The following is an 18,077-nucleotide window of genomic DNA, read 5'->3' as shown; positions in this document are numbered from 1 at the left end:
CTGCTTTCTAGGAAGTGAAGAAATTCTCTGCATTTTACAGTTTACAGTCTGTCATAGTATTTGACACAACGTGTCTCACAGTGATATAACTGGGGTGACACAACAATTATGATCAATACAAAAACCTATTCAGCCTCCATTGTTTGAAACTAGTCAGTGTTAACTTGCAGTATTAGTTCTGTGCGGTTTAATGCCAGTATCACTATTTAATTTGTAAAAGTGTTGGGTAATTTTCGATACACCAGTTGGGGATTTTGAGAATCAGCTCATGTGTTACTCTGTGAAGTATAAAACAGTATTAAAATTTATCAAGAATGATCAGAATTCACTAGCGCAATTATGTGATGAAGATTTATCGTGACTTTATTTTGCCTGTGGTTCTGATAATTTAAAATGATGGTAGATTTTTGATTTGTTTTATGCAGAGCTAGTTATTGTGTGACCCAGTCCAGAAAATGTAACACTGTGACTATCTTGAATACTGGGGCCAAGGGACCATGGTGACAGTGACTTCAGGTAAGACCCTTAAACTTTCTTAGTGACTTTTTAAAAACTTTCTATTCATGTGACTAATTTCTGAATTAAATGAAATTCAGATTCTGTGCTGAGTTTGGTTTGGTTCGGAATGATTTTTGTTCAGACTGATTATAGACTTCAGTTAAGGCTCAGCAAATAGTTACAATGGGGATGATGGAGTCAGTTACTCGGTGTATCTCTTTTTGATCAGATGGGCATTCTGTGTGGCTGGGTTACTTGAAACACCTAATGTCTCTTAATCAGTCAGCTACAAATAATGTTCAATGTCAGTGACATCCTGATTGTGAATTTTATTATCAACAACAAACGCTAAGAATTCAAAGATGTTGGAGATATTACTAAACATGATTAAAATATGCCAAAATATCATTATTCACTTATTGAATGTATGTTCTTACCCTGATTATATTTTCTCATTTATTTTGTTAATTTTGTTGATGACAAGCAGGTTAGAAACTGTCATAAAATTTTCTTGCGGTGCTATATTGCGTTCTGTTGATTAGATTCTGAGTTTGTTTTACTTGATTCTGTTGAATTTAGTTGATTGGATTTTGGCTTTGTTTTAGTTGATTCGTTTTGAAATGTGTTGATTGGATTCTGACTTTGTTTTTACTTAGTTTTGTTGAATTGTGTTGATTGGCTTTTGAAATTGTTTTATTTGATTCTGTTGAATTGAATTGTTTGGATTCTGATTATGTTTCATTCAAATCTGTTGTTTTTAGTTGATTGGATTCTGATTTTATTTTCCTTGATTCTGTTGAATTGAGTTGATTGGATCTTATTCAGTTTGTGAAATTGATCAGCATTTTCATGCTTTCTGTAATCGGTGTTTTCTTTCTGGTGAGGAGATTGACTCTCTGGATTAGTTTTCATTACCAATATTTGTGAAGTTCTTTGGTATTTCATGAATCATTTCTGCATTTGCTAAACTTATATGACACATTTTTCTCTGATTGATTGAAAACATTACAAACCATTTGTAACGGTCTGAAAAACAACTGAAGGCAGAAACCCCGAAGTGTGAGAAATGAAAAAAAAAACGAGTTTTGAATGCATTGACTTAAAAAAAAAATTGTAAACTATCTGAATTTTGTTTTGAGTAGCCTCATTCAAAATAAAATTTGGGACTAAAATCTGAAACTGCAGAATTGATCAGATTATGTAATTGAAACAAACTTAAACTTATAATGTGGTAATATTTGTCCATTCAATAATTTTGTTTTGACAATGAAGTGATTAATCAATATATGCCTTCAACCGCTCTACTGTGCGCTGCACAAGATTGTCACGATCCAGAAGGGTGTACAGTTTGGAAATAAATTGAACTGTTGCCAGAAACGTTACAGCTTTAAGTGTTAAGTCCCCTGACAAACAAGGCTGCTGTTATGACTTGTTATTTCTATTCAATTTAATCATTAGTTTGCTGGATTCTGAGCAGCTTTGTTAGACTTCAATCTGGGTTTGTTTTGTGAGGTTACACCATGTTCTTGGTTCTGTTGAAAATGTTTGCAGAGCTAGTTCTGCTGCATACACACCGTGTTGTGATCTGGTGATCATTGACCTGTTGAGGAGGGACTGTGCTTGGGTAACATTAAATGTGTTATATTTGGGAAACAGTTTCTGGTTTCTACATTGTTTTTTGCAATGTTAACCGCTCCAGGTTCCTCATTCAATGCAATCAGCATGCGAGTTTAAATTTCATAAAGCCTATTATTAAGTGAAAGGCAAATCGCAAAGGTTTTAGAAATGAAGGGAAAACAGACACCTTCGGGCGCCATTTTTACTGAAAAGTAATAATTAAGGATTAATCTAATCCATGCTTTACAATCCACATTCAGAACTCCACTATCTAGTTCAATCACAATGTCTGTCTTTAAACAGTTTACAAGTCATAGAGAAATATAAATAGAACTTGAAAAGTCTAATGTTCTAATAGTTCTTGCTCTTGAGCAAAAATGCCATGACTGTGTTATAATTAATCAAGAAACACCTTTCAATTCCGCTGTACACTACATACATATTTTTCTGGCTGGAAAAGATCATTGACAAAAACCATTTGGAAATTCTGCTCCATTCTATGAAGAACAGGTCAATTTCACTGCTTTGATAAGTTTCACACGTAACTTGAGTTAATTAATTGTTATGTCCCTGATTAAACTGGATTTACAGGATAAAAATAAAACATTAACTGAATTATTTAATCTGCACAGTGCTTTAGGTGTTCCCAATCTGTGCATTTTAAATAAGTAGTTACATTATACAACACAATATCAACTGAAGAGTCATTCTTTTGGAAACAACTGCTATCGTGAATTATGTGACCAAGGCCAAATTTCGAATTAATTAAAATATTCCACTCATGACCTCGCAGGGCAGCTTGGTGTCTCAGTGGTTGGCACTGCTGCCTCCCAGTGCCAGGGTCCCAAATTCGATCCCACCCTCGGGTGACTGCCTGTGTGGAGTTAGCACATTCTCCCTGTGTCTGCGTGGGTTTCCTTCGGGCGTTCTGGTTTCCTACCACAGTCCAAAAGGTTTACAGGTCAGGTGATTGGCTGTGCTAAATTGCACACAGTTTTCAGGGATGTGTAGGTTAGGGTGCATTAGTCAGGGGTAAATATAAATTAGGGGGAATGGGTCTGGGTGGGCTACTTACTGTCCAGAGGGTCAGTGTGGAATTGTTGGGCCAAATGGCCTGTTTCTATACTGTAGGAACTCTACTCTTAAAACCATGGGAGTGCTTGCTGAAAACCCAGAGAGTTCATTTTACATCGGTGTGTTCAGACGGATGCAGAGTTCACAAATTTGCACAAGACATGAACTAGAGGGTAACAGAGCACATTGTTTATTCAGACACTTAAAATAGAGTAATATTTATTTTAATAAATATACTTGACCGATTTATTGCAATGTAGCGATCGGAAGGAATCTGCTCACATTAGTTAAGTGTGACAATCATTTAGATTAGATTTCCTGCAGTATGTATCGGGCCATTTGGCCCAACAAGTCCACACCGACCCTCTGAATAGGAACCCACCCAGACCCATTCCCCTACCCTATATTTACCCCTGACTAATGCACCTAACACTATGGACGATATACAATGACCAGTTCACCTGACATGCACATCTTTGGATTGTGGGAGGAAACCCACACAGACACAGGGGAGATTGTGTAAACTTCACATAGGCAGCCACCCGAGGCTGGAACCGAGCCTGGGTACCTGGATCTGTGAGGCAACAGTGCCCACATTTACTGAGACATCCGCTAAAGCGGGCAACTCCAGACAGAAGCGTGTTTTCAATTCATACATTTTTAAACATTTTCGTTCATTAAAAGTAGTTAACAAGAAAATGACCTTGCCCTAATACCTTCAACAGAAATGCTTTCCACACTGGAATTCAGTATTGACTTTATGCAGTGCATGCAAAATCTCCACAGTTCACGGAACGTTTTAAGAAATTGTAAAAATAATTTAGAGATTAATCCATTTCCTCCGGACCTGTGCTTTAATTGGCGATATTTCCCACCTGAATAATTTTGTTAAATACTTATTAAGTTTATTAACTCAGTGGTTATTTATGTTATTGTGAACACATTCTCGTTCACATTAATCCACCAGTTAGTTTCTCTGATGAATGTTCAATTACAGTGAATATATTTGACGTGAGGAGTTGAGCAATGTATCCTCTAGGATTAACTCTGTTGTACAGTTTGTTTCAGTGCTATCTCTGTCTAACTTGTCAACGGTCCTGACCATTTGTAAATTGTCCAGTTCGGATACCTGAATCTCAGACAGTTCAATTTCATCTCGCGCTTCAAAACCACTTTTATCTGCCAGAATTACAATATTCAATTACGTGCCTCAGAATTGAGAGCCCTGACTAAGTTGTTCCAATCAGAACAAACGTTTCAGGAACAAAAGGCAGTTAGCAAGAGTTTTGAAATTGGTTGTTGGCAACAAGAGATATTTGATTGAGCGAGGCAGAGGGAAATATGCTGTATATTTTCTTTGTGCCTCAGTTATGCAGGACATGTTTCGTGTCACAATGTAGAATCAGAATTTTTTTGCATCTTATTATTTGAAAACCTATTATCAGCTTTTAATGTCACTGGCAAAGGTCATATTACACTTCAAAACATTTTAATCTTTTTCAAACTAAGTAGACCGTCTGGTGCAGCAACATTCACAGGGGAAAGAGGAAGGGAGTTCGAGGTTGGAATCCAGTGACAGTGATTTGATGGCAATGCAATTCCTAGTTTTATTCCTCTGTAGGTCCCATAGAGTTTGAACAATTTGGAGCTGCAGTCAAAGCATTCTTGGTAAATGTTGAAATGTTACTTTCATTGTACAAACATTCTGGAACAATCCCTGGTTCATGGAAGGTGTTAATAACTAACATGGTTGATGTACTGTCAAAAGAGGTGGGCTGTGTTCTCCGTGATCGTGTCGAGCTCATTGTGTTGTGAAGTTGTAGTAGGGTCCCTGATTCTGTGCCAGGTGGCCTGTGTTCACTTACAACCTGTTAGAGAGGTATGTAACACATCTCTTATCAGGTTACTTCAGTGCAAGAAAGCAGATTGACATGTTTGGGTGTTTGTTGGAATTCCACTCACACAGGCCAGTGAAATCTATTCAATCGCTATCCTGACTTGTGTCTCTTAGATATTAAACAGAATTTTGGTGGTTAGCAGCTTTTTTTTAGATCAATATTTATTCACAAGCTTTTGGGCATTACTAGATGGGGTTAATGGAGGAAGTGCTCAAAGAAATCCCAGCTTTTGACTTGCTGCTCTAACAATATCATTTATAACTAATCCAGAATGAATCATTTTCGAAGCATATTTGATGAGATTATGCTTAGGCCGTATTACCTTATATTAAACCAGTGCTTTAGCTGAATATTATTGTTCAGTACGATGGGGGTTCTGCTGAATCCAACACTTGCAGCAGATGGTGATAGCTTTTCAGTTGGTCGTCAATTGCTATCTCTGACCATCCAGTACCTCTGCTAAGAATTCATTTTCCAACAGGAGTCAAGCCAACGGAATCACTGTTTATCTCAACAGGTGTGAGCTCTTGTGCCAAAAACATGAAAACAATTTGCTGAAGAGCAGGTCTCTGTGTGCGAAAGGTTAACCTTGCCTTCTCTCCACAGGAGCTGCTAGACCTGCTGAGTTTCTTCAGAAATTTCTGTCTTTCATTTTGGTTTTCAAGCATTTAAAGTTTGTTGTTTCATTGAAAAAAGTTCTGTTCGATTTAACACGTTCTTCAGAGAAAAGATACATTTGAACAAATTGCGAATGTTCAGAGATATGAAATATCAAAGAATCATTGAATTTGAGCGCCCTGATCTCGAGCTGTAGTTTCACAAGAAAGTATTATGAAGTAACAACACACTCCAGAGTGCAGTGGCTGCTGTAAGTGGGTGCAAGTTCTTTTGATCACTCAAATAGAGAATGTCAATGATCCCGTTCCAAATAATCAACAGAAGTATTTTTTTTAAAGCATGTGAAACAATTAATTTGTTGAAATATTTTATTAAAAAATATTCACAGCCAGTGCTAGCTTAATGAATGACACAATTATGGGAAGGTAGGAGCAAGAGGAGGGCACTCAGCCCCTCGAGCTGTTCCATCACTTACTTAGATCATGGTACATCTGTGAGTTAAATCCACAGGTCTCCCTTTGGCTAAAACTCTTCAACAGCTTTGATAAACAAGCAAAATACTATCCCAGATTTACTGATTCGACTGCCCATAACAAAGGGAGACACCATTTCTGAAAGACATTCCTGTGAGTACTGTGACACAATGAGGCTGGAATTAATTGCTCAGGAAAGTAAACTTTAAATCTCTGACAATTTCCAATTGAAACATCCCAATCATCATATTTCTTTAATTTAGCACTGTACTTCTTTGGAATAAAGAAATATAATGTGTGATTGCCTTGTTAAAAATGAGGGAAGCTTCATTCCTATTGTATGATTAAGAAATAGCTCTGTTCATTCAGTGAAAACACAGTCAAATCACACAAAAGGAAACCATGTCATCTTGTGTAGACACAAACCTAATTTTCAATTCTTCCAGCGGTTGTTTGAATCTCTAGACAGGTGTCTAGACAGGTGGAAGTGTCAAACTTTTTATATCCTTGAGAAACCAGTTGTCATCAGCCTATTTGACTTGCTGAAGTTTGTGTGGTATTAACACATTCACAGCGCTGTTAGGAAGTGAGCCCCATGGCTGTGATTGAGGAAGAGGAAACGGGCAGGGAACTAGGTGAGAGTCAAGTTGAAGTCTGATTTGGAGGAGAGCTTTCAGGAGAAGCATTTACAAGCATGTGCGCCCTTATCCTCAAGGATCACAATTTTGGAAGATGCTGCCGAAGGGAAATATCAGCATGCAAAATGGAAGCTGAAGAAGGTATCTCGGCCCCTCTAGAATGCTATTCCATTCATGGGATCATCATTAATCTTGCTGCTCACCAGTCTTCCCAACACACTGATAACATTGAACCTGATTGTTTTCTGTTCAGCAAAAGAATGGTGAACCTTTGGAATTCTCCACTACAGAAATTGATTGAGGATAAAACATCAAATGATTTCAATAAGGAGATAGATTCCTTTAATCCTTAAAAAAATGCTACGGATATGTGGAAGAAAGGGAAACGGGCTGCAATATTGGTTGAAAGCCATGAAGACATTGAATGGGGCATGGTTTGTCTGTTTGCACGTAACGCCAACATTGGTGGTATAATTGGCAGTGAAAGTCATCTAAACTTACAATGAGATCTTGATCAGCTGGGCCAATGGGCTGAGGAGTGGCAGATGGAGTTTAATTTAAATGAATACGACGTGTTGCTTTTTGAGAAGACAAATCAGGTCACAACTTAGAGTTAATGGAAGAGCACTGGATAGTGATATTCAACACAGGACCCTGAAGGTCCAGACTCATAGAGTCTTACAGAGTTAATGTTAGGGCACTGGGTAGTGATGTTGAACACTGAGAACCCTGAGGGTTCAGACTCATAGATTCTTGAAAGTGTTGTCTCAAGTAGCTAGTGTGTTGAAGGTGTTTGGCATATTTACCTTCATTGGTCAGAGCACTGAGTGCAGGAATTAGGGTTTCATGTTGTAACTGTCCAAAACATTGGAATGAACTGCCAGAGGAAGTGGTAAATGTAGAGATAGGTCCAACATTTAGAAGACATTTGACCAGCTATAGGAACTGTATAGGTCTGGATTGATATGGGACAAAGGCAGGCAAGTGGAATTAGTTTAATTTGGGAACTCTGGTGAGCATGGATGAGCTGGAACAAAGGAACTGTTTCTGTGCTGTACGACTTTATGACTCACTGACTTTATGGTGGAGTAGGCTCATAGTTGGAAGGTGGTGAGCAAGTGAGGGGCTAGATTGGGCATGTGGGAGAGTTTGGGCTGATAGGCTGTGAGGTGTTGGCTGGCTGCTGGGTAAGCTTCCATGCACTCTGTCTGGCAAGGTGGCATCGGGTAAATGGTAATGGTCACAGGATAATTTGGTCGAATTGTGCTTGGTAGGTGAGGGGTAGTTTGAGCTGAAATGCAGGAGATCTGTCTTTGCCAGGCTGGTTTATGGAGAGGTGGGCAGGATGCCAGGCTGGTTAGTGTAGAGGTGGGCAGAGTGCCAGGATGTTTCGGGGGTGGAAGGTCACTGTAATGAAGTGACAGGTGGACGTGTTGTCAAAATGCAAAGCTCGGAGTCTGGCAAAATGGTAGGTTGTGAAGCACAGATGCGAAAGGAGCTGGGATTCAATGTGCACAGGTTGACTTGGGTAAGATGAGAGGTCAGTGATCAAGGGCTGAGGTCATGTCTTGGGTAGTGGGCTTTTGTCAGAGGTTGTGAAAATGATGGTGTCAGGTCCAGTCAGGGCCAGATTCACTATGGGCCAGTGCAGGGCGGCAGGAGTGTAAATGAGTGAAAGGAATTGAGATCATATGTCCATCTGCAATATAGAATATAGAACATTACAGTGCAGAACAGGCCTTTCAGACCTCAATGTTGTGCTGACCTGTGGAACCAATCTGAAGCCTATCTATCCTACACTATTCCATTTTCATCCATATGTTTATCCAATGACCTTTTAGATGCCCTTAAAGTTGGCGAGTGTACTATTGTTGCAGGCAGTGCGCTCCATGCCCTTCGTACTCTCTGAGTAAAGAAACAACCTCTGACACCTGTCATCTATGTCCTCTCCTGCTAGCCATCACTATTCAAGGAAAAAGACTTTCACTGTCCACCCTCTGTTTATCTTTTATGTCTCAATTAAGTAACCTCTCAACCTTCTTCTCTCAAACAAAAACAGCCTGAAGACCCTCATCCTTTCCTCATTAAACCTTCCCGCCATACCAAACAACATCCTGGCAAACCTCCTCTGAACTCTTCCAAAGCTTCCACATTCTCTCTATAATGTGGTGACCAGAACAGTCCACAATACTCCCAAGTGCGGTCACACCAGAGTTTTGTGCAGCTGCAGCCTAACCTCGTGGTTCTGAAACTCAGTCCCTCTATCGATGAAAGCCAACACAAAATATGCCTTCTTAACAACTCTATCAAACTGGCTGGCAACTTTTAGGGATCCAAGTACATGGACACCGAGATCTCTCTGCTCAGCTACACTACCAATATGGATTGCCTTGGATGTGTTTCGTTTGATAGGGGTTGTGTGTTCCGGGCATGAATGGATGTCTAGCAGGGTAGGGTTTGTCAATGTGAGTGGAAATTTCGGTCTAGACAGAGTAAGTGCAGTGGTTAGTCTGAAAGATGAGGTTTGGTGGTGAACTGCGTGTCAGTTTGATCGTTATTAAAGTTAAAGATTACTTGTTCATTTCTCAAATCATATTTACGTAAATACTCAGCTGTAATACTCCAAAGTCTCTGAACCTTAATGGTCCTCCATTTCTCAGAGGCCTCCAGAATTCAGATAATTGTAAATTAGATGTTTCAACTTCCAGACAATTGGCATGAGTTCAGCCATGACAGCCATCCTCCCCGTCCCAGTGCTCAGCTCCTGCCTGTGCTGCTGCTGCAGTGACCTCCCTCCCAGAGAGAACATTCTGCCTTGCATTGATAAGTGAGGAAGGCTCACTGGGCCTGATTTCCAAGTATGGGGACGGCAAACACGAGGGGACACAACTTTAAAGTGAGGGGAGATAGGTATAAGACAGATGTCAGAGGTAGTTTCTTTACTCATTGAGTAGTAAGGGTATGGAATGCTTTGCCTGCAACGGTAGTAGATTCACCAAGTTTAAGTACATTTAAGTCGTCATTGGACAGGCATATGGATGTATATGGAATAGTGTAGGTGGGATGGGCTTCAGATTAATATGACAGGGCAGCGCAACGTCGAGGGCCGAAGGGTCTGTATTGCGCTGTAATGTTCTATGTTCTATGATTCACTCTGATTTCTCTCCGGGGTTACTGCCAGCTGTTGGGTATTACCAGCAGCACGGTACCTAGTGGAGCAGCACGCTGGTTCCGTGGTTAGCGCTGCTGCCTCACAGTGCTAGGGACTCGGGTTCCATTCCAGCCTCGGGTGACAGTCTGTGTGGAGTTGGCACTTTCTCCCCATGTCTGTGTGCGTTTCCTCCCACAGTCCAAAGATGTGCAAGCTGGGGGAATTGCAAATGTTGTGTTCAGTGATTGGGAGGTTAGGTGCATTAGTCAGGGTTAACTGTAGCATAATAGGATAGGGGAATGGGTCTGGATGCGTTACATTTCAGAGGGTGGGTGTGGACTTGTTGGGCCAAATGGCCTGTTTGCACACACTGTAGAATTTCGATGTATCTGCATTTCCTTGTTTTGTATTTTGTGAAACTTCACTGCTCTTCACAGCAATCCAGTGAAAGTGTCAGTTGGTGAGATCTTCAAACAGTTACTGGGGTGGGATCAGGATGTTCTTCTTCCTAAATTATGTGGTAACGGTCAAGGTCGAGGGCATGTTTCTAAAGAGGGAACCAATGATCATGATCAGCAACTGGTAGGAACCAAAAACAAACTCCAGTTATGCTGTAGACTTCGCGGGAGCATACTGGCAAACGTTTACAGCTGAGGATACATTTGAGTAACTGATAAGGTCAAATTAACAGAAATTAACATGCTCAATTGGTCATTCTATTGTAGAGACACCATCGCTCCCCACGCTTTATGGCCTGGTCTCCTCCTGTCAGGAGCACAACACCGGTTCTGTGATCTTTGGTTGTTTGGCGATGGACTATTCCCCTGACGTCACCAAGGTAACCTGGAAGAAAGGTGGGGAGCTAATCAAGAATGGATTGAGGACTTACCCCTCAGTGAGAAACAAGAAGGGAACCTACACCCTGAGCAGCCAGTTAACCCTGCCCGAGTCAGCGGTAGATTGCCCCAGCAAAATCTCCTGTGAGGTTCAACACAGCGGGTCACACAAGAGCAAAGAAATGCCATGTCCAGGTACGTGTTGTGGGAACTGAGATAAACAGAGCATCTGGGATTAATATGAACAAGGCATTATTTATAACCATTTTCACAGAATCACCTTATACAGCACAGGAAAAAGGCCCTTTTATCCATCCAATAACAGCCACCTATCAATAACAGCCACCTAACTATTCCAGTCTCATGTGCCAGCACATGATCCATTGCCTTGTGTGACTTGCCCTTGCAAGGATACTTCATACTTATGATGAGGGGCTCAGTCTCTACATGACTTATATGTGCTGAGCTCCAGGCTAACACCACCCTCTATTTGATTTTGTTTTCCCCTGAGGTCCACTTGGAACCTCCTGGCCTAACCTTCACCCTGTGCCCCTGAGGTATTGATCTCTCCATCAAGGGGAAAGGTTTCATCCAGTTTACCCTGTCTATGCCTAAAATAATTCTAGACATCATGATAATCTTCTCCCTAATTCTCCTCTGCTCCAAGGAAAACCCCTGTCTATCTAATCTAGTTTCATAACTAAAACTCTCCAACCCAGGCACGATCCTGGCAAATCTCATCAATACTGCCTTCAGTGTAATCACATTCCTTCGATAATATGCACACAACGCTTCAGTATGGCCTAACCAGTGTTTTATTAAGTTCCAGTATCGTCTCACCACTCTTCATTGTCAATGTCTAGGCTAATAAAAGCTAATATCCTCCCACTTTCTTAGCCTCTTTATCCAGACAACACAGTACTGTAGGGGATCGGTGGGTACATGCACCAAAGATCCTCAGGCCTTTCCAGGGTTCCACCATTCAAAACGTCATACCTCACAGATTCTTCTGCCGAATTACATCACCTTACATTTATCCAGAATAATTTCCATTTGCAACTTTTCTCTTCACATACAACCAACCCTTTTACATCCTCTTGCAATCTAAAGCCATTATGCTCATGACTTACCAACATGACAGTTTTCATTTCATCTGTGAATTCACTGGTTAATCCTCCTAAATTTGAGTCTCAATCATTGGTATGGAAGAGAAATAGCAAAGAAATCAACACAAATCCCTACAGAACACCAGGAGACATAGATTTCCAGTCACGCAGACACCCGATGACTATTATCCCCTGCTCCCACCACTCAGCCAGTTCTAGATCCAATCTGTCAAATTACCTTGGATCCCATTGGCTCTGATTATTGCTATCATCTGGACATCGAGTTATCTATCTGAAAACTACTATCAAATTGTTACACATGACTTCCTCTCAATAAAACCTTGCTGAAAATTGTAGATTTATCTTCCAAATGAAAACTAATTTCACTACTCAATAGTTTCCTTACCACTGAGACTAGCTTGATAGATCTGTGGTTTCATTATTTATCCCTTCCTTCGTCCTGCATAACAGTGCAATGTTGGCTGATCCACACTCACTTGGCACAACTGCTGTGGCCAGACAGGAATTCTAAATTATTGTCAGCGACCCAACTATTTCATCCTTTGCATCGCTCAACCGCTTGGTATACTTTTCATCTGCCCTGGAAATATAACCACTTTTCATTCAGCAAGACAACACAGAACATCACGTCATGTGTCCTAATTTCTGAAAACTACATCACAACACTCCTCCATGATTTCGGTCCCCACATTGTCCCTCTTACTAGTGAACACTGACACAACACATTCGTTTTGACCACAACCTAATCCTCCGACTCCACTCCAATAATAACACTTAATGGGCATTACTGATTCCCAAATAATTCTTTTATTATGAATGAGCCTGTAACTTTTAAAAATATTTTCCTTTATTATGACTGCTATTATTTTCTCATGGTCCCTTTTGCTCTTCTAATTCCTTTGTCTTTCAAACTCCCCCTTGCACGTTCTGTACTCCATACTAATTTCTATTGATTTGAGATTTCAGTATAGACCTGAAGCCTCCCTTGTTTCTCTTTATCTCACCCTCCATGCCCTTTGGTGTCCAGAGCCCGCTGCATTCTTGGTCCCACGCAGTGGCTTCCTGGGAAATGACCACCCTGTGATTTTTCTATCTCTTTCTTAAATTTGTCACACTGCTCTGACCCAGATTTACCAATAAGTGTCAGCGTCCAGTCCACTCTGGTCAAGTCATTACCTGATCTAACTAAAATTGTCCTTCCCCTTTTCAGAACTTTGGGCCAATTTCTATTCCTTTGCAGTACAATCTGAAATCCAACTGATTTACCATCACTGTCTGCAAAGTGCTCCACCATTGATGTTTTACCCACTGGGTCGACTTCATTCCCTAAAGTGAAGTTCAGATTCACCCCTCTATTGCAAGGTCTGGATTAAAATTCTCTGTATTAAACACATACTTTGTTCAAATATTCTCCTGGGGGCATTTTCAGAATTGTGCTCCCTCTAAATTTTTGACAAAATGAATATCCAAGCCTATGCTGAGGAAGTTAAAAACCTCTTTTCTCATTCCCCTATTTAATTTACATTTCTCTGAAATTTGCCCATGTATTTGCACTTGGTCTTTTGGACCTATAGTAAGGTCTATCGTGCTCTCCCAGTAGTTATGTTTGCTGTATTTTGGTTTTGAAGTACTGTCCATTTGCCTTTGTTCGAGGAGGTATCCATGATTTCATTTCTCTTTACAGCCTAAAATACTCTTGTCAGAATTGCGACAGACGCAACATTCTGTACCGTGCACCCCCGCCCCCATCATTTTCCATCTTTCCCTGTCTCGCCTGAAGGCACTAAATCCTGGAATATTGAATAGCCACTCCTGCCAGGCTCTCAATATGTCTCCGTGATAGCAACGGCATCATTTCTTCATTTATGCCAGTAATTCGTCTGCCTTGTTCATCATACTCTGTCATTAAAACGAATACCATCCAACGTTGCTATCTTTCTTCTGATGTTACCGGCCTGTTGTTTCTGTGCCTCCTTGACTCCCTTGCTGTGTCCTCTAAGTTTAGCCTTTCACATTTGTCCTGCTTATCTTTCTGTGTGGATCCCAGCTTCTCCAGCACTCTGCACAATTATGATTCTTGTATCCATGAACCACAAGAAACCATGATATATGAGAACTGATTTCTTTGTTATGAAATTCGTCGGATAATGTATGCGATGTGTTTCCTAAAGGTCCAGATATTCTCCCACCAACCCTTCTCCTAACTGTGAGCTCCAGTGAAGAAATCGCAAGCAGCAAGTTTGCAACCGTCGTCTGTTCAATCATCGAGTTCCATCCGAAGTCAATCACCGTGAGTTGGTTGAAAAATGGCCGACCCTTGGATTCTGGCTTCTTCACGTCTCCCGTGTGTGAGGCGAACGGGAACTTCTCGGTGACGAGTCGGCTGATGGTCCCTTATGGTGAATGGTTCAACAGCGCGGTTTATACCTGCCAGGTCACTCATGGAGAGAACATTCAAAGTAAAAACATCACCGCACTCCAGGGTAAGAGACACATACTGAGAGAGCTACAAATCATTCTGAACTCTGATGTGAATCAAACACACGAATTTATCAGGCGTAGTAAACAGCACAGTACAGCTTCACATTTCCCAACATGCCACGGATCTCATTTCAGTTTGAGTGTTACATTAGCATTGCTTATAATTCAACATTTTGGCAAGTCAGAAAAGCATGTTTCCTCTCTGTTGAAGATAGATATATAGACAGTGAGCTTTTTTAAATAGTTTGTTGCCTGACCATGCTGGGAGAGGCATTCAGAGTGCTGAATCCTTGCCTAATAGCCGCTTCAAGGATAAGTTTGGGGGTGGAGGGGGATATTGGATAGATATATGATTGAAACATAGAAAATACTGAGAGACTGAGGTCGAGTGAACGTGGTATAGATGTTTTGACTGGTAGGCGAGACTAGGACCCAAGGGCACAGTCTCCAAGTCAAAGTTGCACCCTATAGAACTGAGATGGGGAGGAATTTCTTCACCCAGAGGGTGATGAGTCTGTGGAACTTGTTGCTGCAGAGGGCATTGGAGGCCAGGCCATTGTGTGTACTCAAGCCAGAAAGAGATCGGCTCTTGTTTAGTACGGGGAGAAGGTAGGAGAATGGCTTTAGACCGAAACATCGATTTTCCTGCTCATCGGATGCTGCCTGACCTGCTGTGCTTTTCCAGCATCATTCTGATCTAAACTCTGAATTGGCCGAACAGCCTTATTCTGATCCTCTATCTTATGATGTTGGGGTCTCAAAATGACGTGGGTAAAATATGCAGTGACCCTTACTTGAAAATAAATCAATATGCGTTCAATGCTTCATTCCATGCTCAGGAATGACCTGTTGGCTTTGCACATTGTACGACATCAATTTTTATCTGATACTGAGCTCTTTAACTTCATTTATGGGATCAAACCACAGACCAAGTGGGTATCACATTTGATGAACTGGGATAAACGTGATCTCACTGAGCTGCTTTAAGATGCTCTCTGTAATGAGTGGATGCGGCAGGAGAACAAATTCTGCTAAGAATGCTACAATAGGGATGAATGAACTAGGAACTCGAAACATACTGATTTAGCCTGGTTTGGGGTGGCGATGTTTACACGGTGAGTAGTGGGTGTCTATCAAATTAGTGTACATTTCCATCGCGTTTGTAGATTAATTTAAGACGCTTTTGTTTGTTTTTTTTCTCCCCTGCTCTATGAAGAAATGAAAAAATGCAGCTTGGTAAATAAAGTGAAAGTACAGACCAGTTATGAACTAACTGAATGGAGGGAAAGACTTAAGGAGATGGGTGTCCTTCCCGATATCCAATGCTGTACTCAATGTCTTGTTTTCAGATCTATTCCAAACACAGCCCACGAGGAACAATGACATAAATTCGAGAATGACATCACACCAATAACGCAAAGTATTTTTGATCACGTTAAATATAATGAACAGTATTGCCATGGCTGTTCACCGCTCCTGTAACACTTTAGAACTCTGCAAAGAGAATAATTATTATTTATTATAATTTGTCCAAAATTTGGGATGTGATTTAGCATTCAACGTGACCAGCAGCACTTGCAACTAAGGGTTATGAACATGGAAATGGACTCATTATATTCAGATTACTCTTGTCACAAGTATCAATAGATGGTCTGAAGTGAGAGACAAACTCCGAAAGAATGGTCATTCCATGGGTTACATAATGGTATCTTTGATGATTTTACTTTTTTCACAGGTTTCGCTTGTTACAAAGCCAGTGTTCTTTCGGAATAATTACACAGGGTATGGCATAGGTAATCACAAATGTTTCACAGATCAAAATACATCAACAATAGTAAGCATCGTTTCAGCAATAGTTGGAGTTGCCATTTTGAAGGTGGGGTCTTCACCCTGTGAAGGAGTAATCTGAAGATTGGGTGTTTATATCATAAAGGGGCATTTTTCATTGACTTTGATTTTTGTTTCATAGAAGATACCGAGTGCCACCCTAACACCGTTAAAATCCTCCCACCGCCAGTAGAACAAGTCTTACTGGAGGCGACGGTGACGTTAACCTGCGTTGTGTCCAATCTTCCTTCTGGAGTCAACGTGACCTGGAAACAAGAAAAGAAGCCTCTGAAATCAGAGATTGCTGAGCAGCATGGACAGAATCCCGACAGCGTGATCAGCAAATTAGACATTTCTACTGAAGCCTGGCTGAGTGGCGTTACTTTTGAATGTGTGGTGTACCATCAGAATCTGCCGACTCCGCTGAGAGACTCCATCCACAAGGAGAAAGGTGAGCGGTGAGATTAAAACACAAAGGATCCCATGTGTAATCCAGATCCAGTTACATCAATGGCAGGCTTTGATTGGGAATGAACAAACACCATTGGGGGCATTAATGATGCATCTGAAGGCAGGGTAGCTAAGTAGCTGATTAAGAAGAAGATGGACCAAAGGATATTGCATTCTGATTAAGTCAGATATAATGGGAAGAAGCCTGGGCCGTGACGTCACCATCAGCAATGACAATTGGGCAGAATGCCCTTGTTGTGGGCTGGAAACATGGAGGCAACTTTCACATTAAACTTTACTTTTTTTACTGAACAGAATGTTTTCTAAAGGAGCAGACTGAACCATACTGCTCCTTTAGAAAACGAAAGTGAATAAATCCCAAATTAAAAATGGCTTATCGTAATATTTAGTGAAATTGTGATATTGGTTCAGGATGTTTTGGTTGAGTTTATATTTGTCTCCAATATTCTGCAGTGATTAATCCGCTGGAGCCATCAGTGTCGGTCCTCCTGCCACCAACAGAAGAAATCTCCGCTCAGAGGTTTCTCTCCCTCACCTGTTTAGTGAGAGGTTTCTCCCCCCGAGAGATCTTCGTTAAGTGGACAATCAATGACAAGCCGGTGAATCCCAGTAACTACAAGAACACCGAGGTGATGGCGGAGAGCGACAACACCTCCTTCTTTATCTACAGCCTGTTATCCATTACAGCGGAGGAGTGGGCCAGCGGTGCTTCTTTCTCCTGTGTGGTGGGACATGAAGCGATTCCATTGAAGATCATCAACAGAACAGTCGATAAATCCAGCGGTAAACCGAGTTTCGTAAACATTTCACTTGCACTGATGGACACTGTTAATTCATGTCAATAAAAATCTCAAAGTTGCATTTAATAGTTGATCGGAAATAATGAAGTGTTTCTTTTCCTCCAGCTGTGAGTTAAATACTGAATTAGTTGTTTCTCACTTTGACTTACATTCCATCTGTGTAGTTAAAGTGGATTATTAACAGGTCTAGGACGAGTGTCTTGTGCAGTTAATGTTCCCTGCTCAGATGCACCCTGGGTCAGAGACAGAGTAAAGCTCACTCATTGCAGGATTCCACCAAGTACCTTATCCATCCTAAATCCCTCTGTGACAAAATCTGACAATGTCCATTTTATGTCAAGGGTAGGGCACGAGTTTTGAACTTGATGTTTTTGATTCCCCCCATTTGACATTCTTACAAAATTCATGTCAGTTTTAAACTGCCAAATTGCACCAATTGGAAATGTAAATTTAAGACATTTTAAAATTAAATTTGATTGGAACATACGAATCGTAAAGAGTGCAGAACAGTTTGAATGTAACCTTTGTTTCTGGGGAACTGCCAGGGATCTTGCGCCAGCGCATGAGT

The 18,077-nt window shown here is 40.9% G+C and overlaps 1 gene segment (V, D, J or C); it reads left to right on the top strand.

The window, feature by feature from the left end:
• Window positions 1-468: 468 nt before the first annotated feature.
• On the top strand, window positions 469-17,574 carry LOC148136837 (Ig heavy chain C region-like). The segment is given in 5 exon segments: window positions 469-516; window positions 10,693-10,998; window positions 14,102-14,413; window positions 16,381-16,689; window positions 17,163-17,574. Coding segments are annotated over 5 exon segments (1,338 nt in total).
• Window positions 17,575-18,077: the final 503 nt, after the last annotated feature.

Source organism: Chiloscyllium plagiosum, unplaced genomic scaffold (assembly GCF_037043375.1).
Source record: "Chiloscyllium plagiosum isolate Xiang-an unplaced genomic scaffold, Cpla_swu_hap1 HiC_scaffold_45, whole genome shotgun sequence".
Lineage (NCBI taxonomy): Eukaryota > Metazoa > Chordata > Chondrichthyes > Orectolobiformes > Hemiscylliidae > Chiloscyllium > Chiloscyllium plagiosum.
The sequence above is the reverse complement of the archived record's forward strand: the minus strand, read 5'-3'. Positions and strand labels throughout refer to the sequence as shown.